This window comes from Momordica charantia (genome assembly GCF_013281855.1).
Source record: "Momordica charantia cultivar OHB3-1 chromosome 2 unlocalized genomic scaffold, Mcharantia_2.0 BLBB01000002.1, whole genome shotgun sequence".
Taxonomy (NCBI): Eukaryota; Viridiplantae; Streptophyta; class Magnoliopsida; order Cucurbitales; family Cucurbitaceae; genus Momordica; species Momordica charantia.
This window is the reverse complement of record NW_028275160.1, coordinates 4186867-4203263: the sequence shown is the minus strand read 5'-3', so window position 1 is coordinate 4203263 and position 16397 is coordinate 4186867. Positions and strand designations below refer to the sequence as shown.

The 16397-nt window shown below is 38.3% G+C and overlaps 4 protein-coding genes, 1 long non-coding RNA gene and 6 other non-coding genes across 14 annotated transcripts; 9 read left to right on the top strand and 2 right to left on the bottom strand.

Annotated features, from left to right (window-relative positions):
* The first annotated feature begins 266 nt into the window (after positions 1-266).
* Positions 267-2505, top strand: LOC111011226 (uncharacterized). 2 transcript variants are annotated; one of them, XR_015789167.1, is made up of 2 exons: positions 267-654; positions 806-2505. It is a non-coding gene; the product is annotated as an uncharacterized LOC111011226 (long non-coding RNA). The 2 variants fall into 2 exon arrangements; XR_015789168.1 differs by having other exon boundaries at positions 792-2505.
* Positions 565-708, top strand: LOC148212690 (small nucleolar RNA snoR134). The gene has a single exon (XR_015789535.1). It is a non-coding gene; the product is annotated as a small nucleolar RNA snoR134 (small nucleolar RNA).
* LOC148212689 (small nucleolar RNA U36a) lies at positions 1098-1184 on the top strand. Its single transcript, XR_015789541.1, has one exon. It is a non-coding gene; the product is annotated as a small nucleolar RNA U36a (small nucleolar RNA).
* On the top strand, positions 1240-1333 carry LOC148212688 (small nucleolar RNA Z223). Its single transcript, XR_015789550.1, has one exon. It is a non-coding gene; the product is annotated as a small nucleolar RNA Z223 (small nucleolar RNA).
* On the top strand, positions 1535-1649 carry LOC148212687 (small nucleolar RNA Z278). The gene has a single exon (XR_015789522.1). It is a non-coding gene; the product is annotated as a small nucleolar RNA Z278 (small nucleolar RNA).
* Positions 1795-1909, top strand: LOC148212686 (small nucleolar RNA Z278). Its single transcript, XR_015789521.1, has one exon. It is a non-coding gene; the product is annotated as a small nucleolar RNA Z278 (small nucleolar RNA).
* Positions 2009-2115, top strand: LOC148212685 (small nucleolar RNA snoR97). The gene has a single exon (XR_015789543.1). It is a non-coding gene; the product is annotated as a small nucleolar RNA snoR97 (small nucleolar RNA).
* Positions 2506-2874: 369 nt separating the features above from the next.
* Positions 2875-4458, top strand: LOC111011197 (Tetratricopeptide repeat (TPR)-like superfamily protein). The gene has a single exon (XM_022284883.2). The coding sequence runs from the start codon at positions 3164-3166 to the stop codon at positions 4445-4447; it is 1284 nt and encodes a 427-aa protein (XP_022140575.1). The 5' UTR covers positions 2875-3163; the 3' UTR covers positions 4448-4458.
* Positions 4459-5048: 590 nt separating this feature from the next.
* On the top strand, positions 5049-8129 carry LOC111011195 (external alternative NAD(P)H-ubiquinone oxidoreductase B4, mitochondrial). Of its 2 annotated transcripts, none has more exons than XM_022284880.2 (9): positions 5049-5184; positions 5597-5876; positions 6043-6249; positions 6358-6608; positions 6698-7022; positions 7103-7375; positions 7479-7600; positions 7686-7805; positions 7926-8129. In XM_022284880.2, exons 1-9 carry the CDS (start codon positions 5096-5098, stop codon positions 8011-8013), a joined length of 1755 nt encoding a protein of 584 aa, XP_022140572.1. In that variant the 5' UTR covers positions 5049-5095; the 3' UTR covers positions 8014-8129. The 2 variants fall into 2 exon arrangements, with proteins under 2 accessions (XP_022140572.1, XP_022140573.1); XM_022284881.2 differs by lacking the exon at positions 5049-5184 and having other exon boundaries at positions 5597-5718; positions 5813-5876.
* Positions 8130-8177: 48 nt separating this feature from the next.
* On the bottom strand, positions 8178-9969 carry LOC111011196 (uncharacterized). The gene has a single exon (XM_022284882.2). The coding sequence runs from the start codon at positions 9731-9733 to the stop codon at positions 8342-8344; it is 1392 nt and encodes a 463-aa protein (XP_022140574.1). The 5' UTR covers positions 9734-9969; the 3' UTR covers positions 8178-8341.
* Positions 9970-13301: 3332 nt separating this feature from the next.
* Positions 13302-16033, bottom strand: LOC111011002 (vesicle-associated protein 4-2). Of its 2 annotated transcripts, none has more exons than XM_088121308.1 (7): positions 15469-16033; positions 14807-14877; positions 14605-14686; positions 14343-14488; positions 13982-14059; positions 13782-13901; positions 13302-13691 (listed from the first exon to the last, which is right to left on the bottom strand). In XM_088121308.1, the coding sequence occupies exons 1-7, from the start codon at positions 15731-15733 to the stop codon at positions 13632-13634; spliced, it is 822 nt and encodes a 273-aa protein (XP_087977434.1). In that variant the 5' UTR covers positions 15734-16033; the 3' UTR covers positions 13302-13631. The 2 variants fall into 2 exon arrangements, with proteins under 2 accessions (XP_087977434.1, XP_022140299.1); XM_022284607.2 differs by having other exon boundaries at positions 14370-14488; positions 15469-16024.
* Between the last annotated feature and the right edge of the window lie 364 nt (positions 16034-16397).

Here is a 16397-nt window from a genome sequence, read left to right as displayed (position 1 = left end):
GTTTGTTATTTTTATTATTAATATTATAGTAAACTTAAATTTAGCCTTAGCTAAACCCGTCTCAAATGCACACAACTTAATAAATGCACGTAGCAATCATATTACTATAGTCGAGTTAGGGAATGTTGAAAATGTGTATACTATAAGCAACATATAACAAATCATGGTCAATGTACGTGATATATCAATCATATTTTAATTATTATCAAAACTACCATAATTCTGCATTATTTAACAAAAAAATCCAGAATAATAGCCTACGGCAAATAATAAAATTTTAGACATAAAGGTATGATAATAAAATTGGCACCGAACATGGGCCAGACCATTATCTGGGCCACAATGATGTGAACCATCACATCGGCCCAAGTAAACATTGGAGACCATCTTGATATCCTTGGCAAGGAGCCGCCAGCATTTCTAGGGTTTTGGCCTATATAAACCAACGTAAGGTCTCTTCCATGAGCATCCGAGTTTGGTATAGAGCGAAGTTGAATTTAGGGTTTATAGTCCGAGAGGGCGATCTATCAGGCTTATTGAGGTTTCATTCAATTCAATTATACTCTGCACGATGCACCCCGGGCTTCTCTGATTATCTCCATGACGGTGATAGCCCCATTGCTCGTGCTAGATTGCTGCCGTTTAGTGTTGCAGGTTAGCCTTCATCTTTTTCCACGGCTGGTCTGTGTCAAAACAACGGCGAGATCCCTCTATCATGGTTACAGCGCCATCGAATAATGTTGCATTATCGAATTTTTTTTCTTTCTTTCGGGGCCTCACTACACCTTTAGCTTGTTTTCTGCAGATAAAAGAATGAAAATGAAGCTAGTCATAGAGGCCAAGATTTACTCTTTCGGCGGTGTTCACGTGGGGGCCTGTCCATTCAATGTTTGTGCCTCTAAAAACGTCCGCTATAGATAATCTTGTATTAATTTGATTCTAATTTTTGACTTTCTGTTTTCAAGTTTTTCTTATTGGCTATTATATTACATTCTTGACTGTGCTTTGATTTTAAAATTACTTCACTAAACATTTCATTTCTGAGCAGAAGAGCCATTTTCAAGTTTTGTCTTTTTATTGTGATATGGAAGAGTCGTTGGCTATGATTATATATTATCCGCGCTTCCGAGGTTAAACGATGAAGCAAGCTTCAAATAAATGGTTGAATTTCTTAATATGAGCCATCTTTCTTCTATGAATTTATCTTAAAATTTGTGTATTTATTCTTTATTTTTTCGAGTCTGGCAGTGATGATTAAATTTCAGCTTATAACGCCAGTTCTGCTTCAGAATTTAATGATTGATAAAGCTGTTACATATGATCTGAGCCTTGAATTTGTTAAATTTTATCAATGTTTTTAAATTGTATTTTCTTGCTTCGGTTTTATATAAATTTAGTCCAGTTTCAATTTTTTTTCTAATATTTAATTTGTTTGATGGGCGTTAACTTCCTTATTTTTGGTGTAATCCATTTTTCTACATTACAAGGATTTTCGACTTTTGTCAACTGTGAATTGAAATTTTATATCTAGTTTGCCGATGATGACTCAATCCATCTTGTTTGAGACTTCGTGGAGCTAAGTCCCTGTTTCAGGGAGAACCTACTTGGTGAAGCGATGTTCATGCGATATTAATGGATTTAACCGAGGCTACTATTAGAAATTTTACTTGTGCATATGATTTTTCTTCGGTTGGTAACAAATATTTAAAGTTGAAATTTATTTGTTCTTTTTCATCCTATCTTGTTAAATTTGATGCCTTCTTTGACTAATGAAAATTTCTTAATTTAATCTAAGCCTATGATGATTCATTCCATCTTGTCTGAGATGTTGTGAAACTAAGTCCCTGTTTCAGGGAGAACCTACTTGGTCGAGCAGCATTTGTATGAGTTATATGGATTTAGCTGAGGTTAAACTTTATTCAGTTTTAGGTTTATTGTTATTTAAGTTGTATTTATATGTTATTTTGCTTCGCATTTTCATCTGATTTGAGTTTAACTATACTCTTACCTTCTCTCATGTGGGTATGCAGTCTGAAAAACTCATAAATTGTGTGTTGTCATCAGCTTTTTCTCGCCTACTTTAGGAGAATTGAGTTAAATAACAGCACAAAATTTAAAATGCAATTTACTTGCGAAGTTTTTTTTGAAAGCTGGTTCATGTTATTAACGTTCAATTGCTGTGCATAAACCATCATTTTTTCTCTCTTTTGACGAACAGGCCGTTTTAACTTTTTCATAGTGTTTTCTGTTATTTCTTCTTCTCTTTTCCTTCTGCAGATAAAATGGAATGTCTTGCGTCTTATCACAAGCTAGATACGCCGTATGCACTTGGCTAACGATCGCAGCGTTGAAGTTGATCTTGTAGCCAATTACCAGTTTTGATGTGAATTTTTTCGTTCTGCAGCAGTTGATTTGATGTATTGTATTTTTTAGTTTTTACTCTTCAAGTAAGAATATGTACATATCGTTTCCATAATGATATTTTTCCATACTGGAGTTGTTGCCTTCTTGGTCTCTCTAGCCTCCCATTGAAATTGGATTATTATAATTGTTTCCGTTTCCTTTGACAACAATACATTCACATTTGCGGTTTTTAAATGTATTGTTTTCGTTTCCTAATGCGACAATCTTATATAATTTTGAAAGATAATGTGAATGTAACGATATTGAAAATAAAAATTAATTTTCTATCTGATCACTGATTTGGAGGTACAGTTACGGAATCGCTCTCTTTATTAAGTTGGGTATAGTTGTTTTCACCGACCAGACATTTTTGTTTTGCATAAGACTAGGTTTATATCTTAGTTTGGAAAGAAACTCTTACAGTCGCTAAATTTCCCTTTGCTCCCCTCACTTTTATTAATATTGCTTGGACAAAATTTATAAAAATTGTTAGACAAATGTTATATGTGAAAATGGATTACAATTCTGGATTGTTATTTCATTTTTCTTTTGACTAAAATGTTGTTTACTTGGAAATCACTTACACTCGTAATTTTGATTTTGTTTATTTGGCTTTCTTTTGCATTTTCATGCTGTTAATAAGGATTGATAACTGATAATTTATACGAAAGCAAATAAAAATGAGTAAAGTAGTGAGTTTATAAAAAATTTGAGGTCAGAGCTGGGTTTCCTTCGGCCACCAGAAGAGAAGAGAACCGGTATGGGGTCTTACAACTCAAACTACCTACGGTTGCTTTCTTACACAAAGCAATTAACCTTTTATGTGAACCATGGCAACCACGAGCAGGCTCTTGCTCTTTTCCACCACATGCAGGCCTCGCTCGCCCTTGGTTTAGACGCCCACGTCTTCTCTCTCACTCTTAAGTCCTGCACCGCCATCCAACGACCCCATTTGGGCATTGCCATTCACGCCCATGCCGCTAAGTCCTCCCTGCTCTCAAGCCCATTTGTTGCTTCTGCGCTAGTTGACATGTACGGTAAATGCATCTCGGTATCACTCGCACGAAAGCTGTTCGATGAAATCCCCCAGAGAAGTGTCGTCGTGTGGAATGCCATTTTATCACTATACGCGCACGCAAATATGTTATCTGATGCTTTGCGGTTGTTTGAAGCTATGGATGTGCAACCAAATACTTCGTCTTTCAATTCAATTATAGCCGGGTTGTCGGAATTGGAAGATGGATTCAAGGCCATTGCTTTCTACCGAAAAATGCAACAATTTGGGTTGAAGCCTAATCTAATTTCCCTTCTTGCTTTATTGCCTGCATGTGTTGGAGTGGCCGCTTTGGACTTGATCAAACAAATTCACGGTTTTGCTATGAGAAGTGACATCAGTAGTCATCTCCAGTTAGGCAGTGGCCTTGTTGAGGCATATGGACGATGCGGATGTCTCTCTTATGCACACAACGTGTTTGATAGTATGAAGGAAAGAGATGTAGTAGCATGGAGCAGTTTGATATCAGCACATGCTCTTCATGGGGAGGCCAGAACTGCTTTAAACATTTTTCAACAGATGGAGTTGGCTGAAGTACATCCTGACGAGATTACGTTCATTGGGGTGTTGAAAGCTTGCAGTCACGTGGGGTTAGCTGATAAAGCTTTGGATTATTTTAGTCGTATGCAGAGAGATTATGGTCTAAAAGCGAGCAGCGATCATTATTCTTGTCTAGTAGATGTATTGGGCAGAGCTGGGAGATTGCACGAGGCATTTGACATCATTCGTGAGATGCCGGTGAGGGCGACGGCTAAAGCTTGGGGCGCCCTTCTTGGGGCTTGTCGAATTTATGGAGAGTTAGAGCTGGCGGAGATTGCAGGGAAGGCTTTGTTTGAGATAGAGCCTGAGAATGCTGCCAATTATGTCCTGTTGGCTAAAATGTTTGCGAGTGTAGGGAGGCATGAGGAGGCTCAAAGAATGAGAAGAGAAATGAAAGAGAGGAGAGTTAAGGTAGTACCTGGTAGCAGTTGGGTCGTTTATCAGGATTGATTAAGGGCTGGATATTTGCTGATTGTTTCATCAGAGAGAGCCATTTGTGGGAAGAACTTGTTTTTTTTTTTTTTTTTTTGCTCTTGCTTCAATCCAATATTTATAATTTATAATTTATTATCTATTAAAAAATTATTAGATTTTTCATCCTTAAATCTTTTTAAATTTAATTTGTATATCAAGACTTATTTTCAAATTGTGCTTCTATACCTCACCCTCCTTGTACTACCGTCCTCTGCTTTCCTTGGAATCTAGATTTCATTTCACAACATTCTAAGTAAATGGGTCGATTGGAGATTTTAGTTCCTAATTTCATGGCTCGGGTGCTTACTTTCCTAATGTGTCGGAGATCTCTATCTCAGTCAAATGACACATGTCCTTCTTTCCCAGTTTGTTGGATTATGGAGGCAATGGAAATAAATGGTGAATCAAATTAATTAATGGAATAATAAAACCTTTTTTACTAGGCACTGGCAGTTACTCCTTCGCCCTCGCTCTGCTGTATAAAAAAAAACATTCCTTTAGTTGCGGTCAAGAACAAAACTGTTAACTCTCTGTCTCTTGAATACTGCATTTTCCTTGAACCTTTGATTTTCCCGGAAAAGGAAACACTGAAATAAGAAAAAACACTGACTCAGGGCTTTCACAATGAGATGGCATTCCTTCTACACCAGAGCCTCTCAGGCTTTTCACGACCATCCTACCATCTCCAAAATTCTCATCGTTTTCACTCTCAGGTTTCAACCAACCCTTTTCTTTTCTGTCGCTTGCAATAGTCAGAGATAGAGATCTAATTTTCCTGTTGTTACTTCAATTATATTTGTTGAATAATGTTCGAAGAGAAGTCATTGTGATTACACCAGAAGCAAAATAAGAAACTGATATAGTTAATTAGTGAATGTGGATATATATATGTAAATGCAGGGAATTATTAACTTTTTTTCCATCAACTAATGAAGAAGGAAACCAAAAGAAAAGGGTCGGTAGGTAAATTTCTTCAAGATGTCCAAATTTTTGAGAGATTTGGATGAATGGATTTGATCTCTTGAGCAAAACCGTTCATAGATTTTATATCTTCATTTAGTAACTATATATGTGTGTAATTTCCTTTATAATGGAGAATGCATATAACATTGTTACGATCTGCAGTGGCGGTGGACTGGTGGCATCTTCTAATGGCAGATTGCTGTATCCTTCTGCATATGCTGATGCAGTCCAACAAGATGACTGCAAGAAGAAGAAGGTGGTGGTGCTTGGAACAGGATGGGCTGGTACCAGCTTTCTGAAGAACCTTAAGAGCTCCTCTTATGATGTTCATGTTATTTCTCCTCATAATTACTTTGCCTTCACCCCTTTGCTTCCCAGTGTCACTTGCGGCACAGTCGAAGCACGCAGCATCGTTGAACCAATTCGTACTATCACAAAGAAGGTATTGGTAGTCAAATTCGTTTTTTAAGTTAGAATTTAGTTTAATTTTTGATGTCTAACTTAAGAGTTGAAACTTTTGGATATAGTAGTGATTTGACCGTTTCTCTGTTCTTTTTCACATTCTTTTGTCAAGATTAACTCAACTCCTTTGATGTTTTGCACTGCAGAAAGGTTTGGGTATTAAATTTAGGGAAGCTGAGTGCTATAAGATAGATGCAGAGAAGAAGGTGGTGTTCTGTCGATCAAGTCAAAACACGAATTTGGGTGGCAGAGAAGAATTTTCTGTAGACTACGACTATCTGATAATAGCCATGGGAGCTAAATCCAACACTTTTAACACCCCTGGAGTTGAGGAATATGCTCACTTCTTGAAGGTATTTGGAGAAACATGAATGTGAATGTCTTGGACCATGAAATGGCTTTGATATATTAAAGATTCACTCTGTATAACAAACTGAAATAAATTGAAAACTATTACATAGGGAGTGGAAGATGCTCAGAGGATTCGTCAGACTGTAATTGATTGTTTCGAGCGAGCCAGCCTTCCAAATCTTAGTGAAGAAGAGAAGAAGAGAACTCTTCACTTTGTAATAGTTGGAGGTGGTCCAACTGGGGTGGAATTTGCCGCAGAGCTTCATGATTTTGCAGTTGAGGACTTAGGAGTGTTGTATCCTTCATTGAAAGACTATGTGAAAATAACCCTCCTAGAGGCAGGGGATCATATTTTGAACATGTAAGGGCGTTGTTTTCTGTTTTTCTTTTGGTTTTCTGTTATATGGTTGGTTACTTTGCAGCATCAAATTCATGGCACTTGTTTTACAGGTTTGACAAGAGGATTACTGCCTTTGCTGAAGAAAAATTTCAAAGAGATGGGATTAGTGTAAAAACTGGTTCCATGGTGGTAAAAGTAAGTGACAAGGAAATCTCCACCAAAGAAAGAACAACTGGTGAATTTGTGTCTGTTCCTTATGGAATGGTCGTGTGGTCCACCGGCATTGGCCCTCGTCCTCAAGTCGTCGATTTCATGAAGCAGATTGGTCAGACTAACAGAAGAGCTTTGGCGACCGATGAGTGGCTAAGGGTTGAAGGATGTGATGACGTCTATGCTCTTGGTGATTGTGCTACCATAAATCAAAGAAGAGTCATGGTAATGGGAGATTGAATTTCACTCTATTTGCTGCTTCACTTTCATAGATATTTCTTCTTGATAACCTGTTACTTTTGCAGGAAGATATTGCAGTAATATTCAGTAAGGCAGACAAGAACAAGTCAGGAACTTTAGGCCTGCAAGATTTTCAAGAAGTGGTAGGTGATATCTGTGAGAGGTACCCTCAAGTAGCGCTCTATCTGAAGAGGAATCAAATGAAGAACTTTGCAGCTTTGTTGAAGAAGTCACAATCGGACGCACAGAATCATACGGCTGAACTGGATATCGAAACCTTTAAATCCGTACTTTCTGAAGTTGATTCTCAGATGAAAAATCTGCCTGCTACTGCTCAAGTGAACTACTCATACATGCTAATTTTGGCTTTGCAAATCCCTTATTCCAGTGCTGCTTCAACTATTATATTCAGGCTTATTTTATCTTTGGGAATTCTTGTAGGTGGCTGCTCAACAAGGTGAATATCTTGCAAGCTGCTTCAACCGGATGGAGCAGTGTGAAAAGTACCCTGAAGGCCCTCTCCGATTTAGAGGGACTGGACGCCACCGGTTCCATCCTTTCAGGTAAAAACCATGGATAAACCAACCAGATCATATGAGTGAGTTTTTAGTATTGGCAGACTGAAAATTTGGTGTTTCTTGTGGAAAGGTATAAGCATTTTGGGCAGTTTGCTCCTCTGGGGGGAGAACAAGCTGCAGCTCAACTACCTGGAGATTGGATCTCAATTGGTCACAGCAGCCAGTGGCTTTGGTACTCCGTTTATGCAAGGTGATTGGGTGATTGATTCTATTTCATAAATTCCACAAACCAGAAACATGATTTGATGAAGCTTACATAAACGATATAATTGCTGCTGTCTGATGTTTTTTGCTTATGCAATTTTTACAGCAAGCTAGTAAGCTGGCGCACAAGGTTTCTGGTCATCTCAGATTGGGGTAGAAGATTCATCTTCGGCAGAGATTCGAGCAGAATCTGATATCTCCTTTAAGAAACAGCCTCAGTTAAACTTCTGATTTTATTAAAGTTGTTAAACATTCATATCCCAATTTTGTTATGCTTTAATTGCAGTTCGAATTTAAATTTTGGCACTCATGTAGGTCTTGTTGAGGTTATAGAAAAAGTTACTGATATTCATCATCCTGAAAAGCGAAAGCTCGATCTTTTATTTAATTTGCACAAACACAAGTCTACAAAGAAGAAGTTCTTCCTGTTTGGCTGTTTCCATAACAGGGGTTATGGTTCACATAATGCTGAGATAAAAAATACCAAGGGTTTAAGAGAACACCAACACTTCCGCCGTTACCTCATTCTTCCTCCTCATCCTCAGCGAAATTCAACTTCTGACAGATCGATGCTTCCATCTCCTCATCAGCAAAAAAATTTGTCTTACTATCAATCAATTCAGCCACCCTCTTGGCCGGTCCCGAGTCCCTTGGGCTCTGATTCGCACAGCGAGTCGTCCTAATCCTTGGAAGCATATCCCCCACCTTGGAAACTGAAGATGCACAGTTTTCTTCCATTTCTTGTTGGAGAGCCATTATTTCACTCTCACTTGGGGTTTCCCACCGCTTCTTCACCCGGGTCTGCGGCGCCTTGCTCCGGCACAGCTCCGACGAAGACCGCCGCTTGTCATATCTGCTACTTCCGTCGTCTTTGCAGTTCCCCGGCAAAGACCTCTTACGATTCTCTGTGGCTACTGCTGAATTTTCGTTTGTCTGACTGTAACGGCTTGCTACAATTCTACCTGTCCTTATTGGTTTCTTCGCACTGGGGGGTACTGATTTTTCAACGTCTTTAATAAAGAGCTTCTTTGGCTGAATTAAATCGAGAACCCCATCTTTTTTCACCGCCCTTTTGGATACGACGGTGGTGGCTGGTTGCCGTACGCCTTGAGCCTTGATCAAAGTCCTCCGCGATTTTGGGCTAAGACTCATGCTGCTTCCTCTTCTGTTATTCCCCTTCTGTTCGTCAATGTCTAGTAATTTCGGAAGGCATGATTGCCGACGACTCTGCAACCGCTGAGCAGGAGTGAGTTCCGTCTTTCCTTGCCGCCGAGCTCCGACGCCGGCGTGTATTTCCGATGGCCCCAAACTGAGGCCTCTCTGACCAATCTTCGAGTCAATTAAAGCGTAATCAAACGTTTTGATCGCATCTGAATTTTTACCACTTACTTTCGGCTCAATTGATTTCAAGGGCACAAATGTTCCACCTTTCTGGACTGTTGTTCTTGCCGCGTTCTGTCCTGCCTTTTCAATTTGAAGAGCTTTCAATCTCGTCGACAATCGGCTGATTTCCTTCTCCGTTTCCTCGATTTCCGCATCAATATTTCTCTCCTTACAAATCACGTCCTCCTCCTCCTCCTTCCTTTTCGCCGCATACAGCTTTGCCGAGACCATACCAGGCGTTTTCAGTGGCTTCCCTTGTGAATTTTCAATGACGCCATTGCGACTGAGCGGCTTTGCAGGAACAGAGTATTTGACAGAAGCAGGGGTCTTCAGACTCAGAGGGCACAAATTTTCTTTGCTGCAATCAGTCTGCAATTCGGAGGAGTGGTTCTTGTAGGAATCTTGCACAGTCGACCAAGAAAGAGTTCTAACAGTAGCCAAGACGTCGGATTCTCCATTGTCAAAGGCAGCATTGTTCCAGACCTGAATGTTTGGGGCTTCGATGTCATCTGGGTGATCAAGAAAACTCATCTTTATTAACTGGATGGGCGAATTTATGGAAAAATCAGCGCGCTTCCTGCAAAACAAAGAAAAATAACGGCCAAAGGAAGAGAATTTTTTGTTTCTTCGGTTCAAGTTTCAGCAACTCTAACACAATAAGCTGCAGATTGAGATCGAGAGGGATTGGGGAAATCTCTATATTTTTGAGTTTTCGACCGTTGGTGAAATATAGACGTTGGAAGGATGCGCTCTTCGTCTACGCGTGGTCTCCTGGCCGTTGGATTGGGAGGCCCTTGCGCTCCTTATCAATCGACAAAATTGGGGCCCGGCACCGTGAGACAACTGGACCAAGGTTTATTTAATCAGGCCCAATAACAATCTAATTTTAGTTTTTTTTTAATTATAAAAACTGCAATAACTATTTAATATGCTGTCCGCTAATAAAATAAAAAAAAAAGATATTGTATAATATTTCTCACGCAAATAATTAATAATCCAATCTAAAAGGATTTCAACTTTAATCGCAATGAATGAAAAATTCAAAAAGTTATAAGACTTAAAATTATAAACAATTCGATCTTTATGTAATTTATACTTATCATATACTAGTGGATGATAAGATCCACAAAAATAGATAATTTTGACACATGTTTAAAAAACTAACACTTTAATCTCTAACCTTCAAAAAAATAATTTAAAATCGTCTCTATAAAAAGGCTATCTACAAAATAAAAATTACTTTCTCTATCGTTTAATTTTTATATAGAAAAGAGTGGGAGAGTTATAGTAAAGAGTGCGGGAGTTCATTTTTGACTGTTAGTTATACGACATCTTACATCCAGAAAAGGTAAACTCACTTCCCTGATCACCGACCTTGGGGTAAGTTTTTTTTTTAACCAATGTTGGTGTATTTAGTATAAATTAAGTGACAATTAACTTGGTCCGTGTCAAAAAAAAAAAAAAAAAAATCCTGGTTAATAGCTCCGTTGGCAGTTAATTGCTCCATTGGGGGCGACACGAGGCCTTGTGTTATTAGTTATTACCTACACCACACGATCATCTTGAATCTTTTAAATCTAACAACCAGTTGCTAAACTTTCCAAAAACAATTTAAAATTAAAATATAGTTTTGAACCTTAAAAATAGCTAAAAGCATGGCAAGAAATTTGCAGAATTACCTTTTTTTTTCGACATTAAGAATTATTGATATTGTGGCTAGACGAAATAATTAATATTAAATTTGGAGATATTTTATAGAGTAATTTAAAATGATTTTAAATTTCAGATAATTAAAACAAAAAACTCTATGGAACTTGTCAAAAAGAACTCAATAACGTTTACAGGAACAAAATTATATTTTTAACCTATTTGCGAACGATTGTTGTATATATGACCTCTATACAAATCAGGATATTGACAACTAAATAATAGATACCGGAGATTTCCGTATTCTATGAATCATCCGGATCAATTCATTTCTAGATCAATTGATTCCATCTTAAAAGGGGAAGGATCTTAAAAATCGATCATAACCGTAAACATTGAGATCAAAATTCACATACAAAAAAAAAAAAAGGTCTCATTTCCTGTACAGATTTGGTTTAATTACACGTGACAAATCCATCTCCAGAAATTTAAATTACACGATTTCTCACTTCTCGATTCCAGTAATTTACAATCAACGATCAGCTCGTTATACAAGATAGGTCACCGATTTCAGAGCCGATCCGGCCGAAACTGTCGATTGCCGATCATGTCCTTGACCGAGGTTCTGAAGTCTCAGCCCTGCCCCCAGCAGTTCAAGTACATAACTCGGCGAAGAGACTCATCGGCTTGCTTCTGCTCGTCCGAATTAATCGTCGCGGTTGATATTGGGCGGAGATCCGCCGTGCTTTCCCCAGAGAAAACCCTAAGGTTTTGCCGGAGAGAAACGGCTCCATTCGTCGACCTGTACCGGCCGTCCGTTTGGCCCTGAACTACGGCTACACTCGCCACCATCCACACCCGACCAAGATAACTCATATCTTGAATAACTTCCTTGAAACCTCACAAAAATTGGAGCGGTATCGTTTCGTCTCCCGGAGGCTGGGGGCCATGCCTACTTATAGACGAACACGAACTGGGAGGTGGTATTTCGAAAACCGGAAACGGGTTTGGAAGGTGGTTTTCTTTTCTTTTGGCGTTTTAAATTCTCGCGAGATTCGATACGGTGGTGTTGCTGCCTGTCAAGACTCAATACTCGAGCGCTAAAACAGTGGAAAAATACGCGAGAAATAGTGGGAGAAATGTGATAATGAGAAGAGAAATGATGGGGCCCAGCCGGCCATGTGGCAGCGCATTCCTCATCCACCATGGCTATTACGAGCCATCTCACCAAATTTATGAATAAAAAAATGATTTGTCTGGTATGGAAAGGGGGTCCCACATGGTGTAAATCTGTCGTGTTGTGATGACGAGGCAAGAAACGCAGGAGCTGATGGGGATACGTGGTTGTGTTTGGGATGGTTGCCCAGGTACGATGTAAATACGGAATCACGTGCGGTATCACGTGCGGGTGATACTAATAGCATTATTTTATCAGTAATATATAATCTTCTTTTTAAATTATTTTATTAGTAATATCTTATATCTTGAATTTGACATACTTTTGTTTTGCTGTTTTTGTTCTTCAGAGTTCAGAGTAACTCTACTTCGAGTCTGACATAGAAAAATGGTGTTTTTAAAATTTGTCATTCCCAGCTTTACTTAATTTAAATAGTAATAATAATGTTATACAAGTGATTTAAAAAAGATTATAGAAGTGATTTGGACATGTCTAATTGTTATCCAAATCATAAGTGGTGGCAGTGGAGGAGGACCCATCTACCAATGTTGATAGTTGCCCACTTATGCGACAAAATCATCCATATTATAATCATTGCTTCCCTTATCTACCTATATAATATGACAATCAATTAACTATATAATTTAATGTTTGCTATGAAAATGCTCTATAACAAATAAAATCTACTACAAAGGCAGGTTTAGAACGATTCTGCCTTTTTGAACTTCTACTGATTTTTATTTTGGACTACTGACTCGAGTGTTTAAAGTCTCAATCTCAATCTTTCAAGAATTAATTTCATATTGGCATTAAAATCTTGCTTTTGAGTTTTGAATTAATGGGCATACATCGCATCCATAATTACTTTTAGTATTCACATAATTTAATTAATAAGCTTGACATGAGATGGAAATTATGTGCTCTTGAAGTGGGGTTCATAGGAATAAATTCATATGATGAAGATGTGGAATCGCTATAATCGTTTATCCATAACTCCTCCACTTGAAGGAAACTATATATATATAAATATACACCAAATTTCAATCATTTTGTCTGTTATGTGATGGGAAACCACTGGGGGAAAGATTTCAAAGAGAGACACATTTTGGCCAACTTGATTCCAAATAGCAAGTGGCCTGAAATGATTCCTCTTTGTAGAATTCACAAAGAAGAATAAGGATACGTTCTTTGTGAAGACTTGATTCTTTGGCTCATCTGACCTAAATTAAATTGCAAACAGCCAAACCATCAATGGTGAAAACTAAAAGGAGGGCATTTCAGAGAAAAATGAAGATGGGATTGCCATATTTGATGTCAAAAGTTGTACAGTTCTAGGTGAAAAAATAACAGCTGCCACTATTTACATCAATGGTGATAGTGCTCTAATTCAACTGAAAACTTTCACTTCCAAGAAATAGCAATTCAATCCAAACAAATGCAAGAGCATGAAACTCCATCACAAATCTAGTCATTAAGCCGTTCACCCTTGATTGCTAACATCCTCGGTTACTGAAGAAGAGAATCGCTGCTTCTTCGACAAATGGCTCAATGAAAGTTTCACACATGAAGCTGACTTCAACTTCCTTAAAACAATGCAGCTGAATTTCACACCAAATCAACACCTCCAACCTGTTGCTTAGCTAGGTATCTTTCCCTTCTTTCTTTCTACAAATGAAGAAGAATCATAGCATGTGAGAGATTGTGAATGTTCAAAAGATTTGGAAGAAGATCTGGACAATAGTTCAGTTATCTCACCCATTCGTCGATGACAAGTCCTTCCCCGACAATCTTAGGGCCTGTTTCTTCAGCAGGCGTTTGGCGTGCCTCAGTTGCAGCCTCAGCCTCGGCCAATTGTCGGAACAGTTTCTCAAGTGCCTGAAAGAAGATAAGAAGATTGATGTAAGAAGCAGGCTTGACCATACTTGATACCGAGTTTCTCACCCATTGCTACTTACAGGATTAGAATTCTCAGGGTCAAGAAAAACAACTTGCAGTATTTGCTCAACTGCCACTTGATCCTTTTGCTCATCAAACTGCGCAAAGCCATCATTTTAAACTACCATCAGAAAGTTTAAATAAAAGATCTCCACAAGACCACATGATAGAAGGAAAAATTGCATCATGTATTGTGATAGAATATGGATACTAAGCCATTATAAGTATTTAATTAGCATATCATTCACTTTAGAAATTGAGAATGCAAGAAGCTAAACCTCGATAAATTGTTTTGAACCTCAGCAAACATTAAACTTCAAATTCAGTAATCATTGAAGTGTTGTTCACAAACTCAAAGCATATAGAATAGTAGCAGTAAACCTCAGAATTTGATACTGCACGACATACCAGCTCGGGCACGTAGTCCATATCACCCTTCACTTTCAAGCTCACAATCTTGAACTTGACCCTCCTCCTCTGATCCAAAGGCTTCTCATTGTTCTCTGGTGGCTCCACAAACTTAAATACTGAATTCAAGTCACAAATTCAGAGTAAGACATTTCAAACATTTTAATTACCTTGTTTATATTTGTAATGTTGAGAACTAGGAATAAAGATTAGAAGTATGAAGAATATGAGTTACCTGTGGCAATAATACTTTCACCAGGAGCAAGTATGCCGCCAGGAGGACGCATGTAACAGCTCTTCGGTGCGGTCGTTTGAAACTAAAACAATTTAAGGGGTCACCAGTAAGATGGTTGCATCGGGTAAGACTACATCTATAATAGAACTAAAACAACTTCGTGTTCATATTGATAAAAATTCGAGAGGAATACAATCCATACTTTGAAAGCCACATGATTCTTGCTTGTATTCTTAATCTCAATAGCACTCTTGACCTGCTTCCCGGGTTCATCTTAAGAAGGGAAAAAAAATGAATGAAAACAGATTAGCTGTGAGGAAAAACAAATATAGTTAACAATCAACATGATGCAACAGGCAATACATGTAATTCAAGGGCATAATTCTTGTTAGACGACCAAACAAACCCCCGACAAAAAAAGAACAAAAAGAAGAAACATTTTCAAAACCCAAACAAGAACAGATCACTGTTGGCCGCACGATTTATGAATTTAGATGACATCGTTTAGAGAGTAATTACATCAGTCATCATCCTTGTATGTTTCACCAGGGAACAGGGGAGGACAGCTAAATGAACAATTTGAAATTCACTTTAACTCAGACTATTGACGGATCAGAAAAGCAAGAAACCACAAACTAAAGCTTCCAGATCGATAAAGAGGAAAGAAGCAAAAGAACACAGGCTTCTTCAGCCATTCAGAAATCAAACACAGTAAAACAGCAGAACCAAAAATGGCGACCCAGATGAAACAATCACTATCTGTGTCAAGGAAACTCTAAATCGAGTAAATTAAACAAAAATCAAGCCCCCTTAGTGGCAGAAATTACAGCCGAGTACATAAGAAAAGAGGCACCGGACGCTTACATGGAAAGTAGAGTTTGTTGGAGGGATCCAGACGAAGCCTTCTCCTGGTGGGAAGTAGAGATTTCGCAATTGACGAAACCTTACCGGAAGAATAAGAGCTGGGTTGCTCTGCCGACTTATTACCATTACTTTGCAAATGAACGTTATGAACAGAAGTCGAGGGAGGAGAAGCAGAAGACGAGGCATTGCCGTTTTGCCAAAAAGGAATACTACAGAAGCTCCAAACCTTCCCATCGGGGCCTGATTTCTCATCAACGACCGCCATTGACGCCGGCGAATCAGACCCTTCTTCTAGCTCTTCCGAAGTTTTAAGCAGAGGTAGAATTCCTTATTTGGTAGAAGATAGAGATGGAGAATTTGGGATTTCTTAGAGGGTTCATTTATTTAAGCGTACATCTCGTTTATAGCTGCTCTCTCTGCTCGCGACAGCTTCTCACCAAATTTACCGTACCTTACTCGAGTTAGGCGAAAACCACCCCGCCGACCGGTTGATAATAAATTTCTATTATTGGTGTCTCTACGGTTTGTATGAGAATTTTGATGGGCTGAAGTGGAAGACGCAGTTAAGTATGTTCCAAGTACCAAAATTTATTTCATATCCAACAACGAATACGGTTCCGTTTTGATGATCTTCGAATCTTGGCTGCATTTGTGTTGGCAATTGTTTGTTTGTTTATGCACTTTTCCCCCTGTACAAAACATAAACACACGCAAGTTTGTTAATTACGAATCTTTTATTAGATTAAATAAGCCCACAACCACTAAACCACACTTAATATAAACAAATAGAATCTTTAACAAAAAGAACTATTATTAAGTAACAGATAAACTACTTCTATTCACTGTTGTTGTACCATGTACCGGCTATATTCTCTTTTTTTCTTCTTTCTTAAGGAAAAAATTGAAGTCCCATCAAATTTCAACCATAA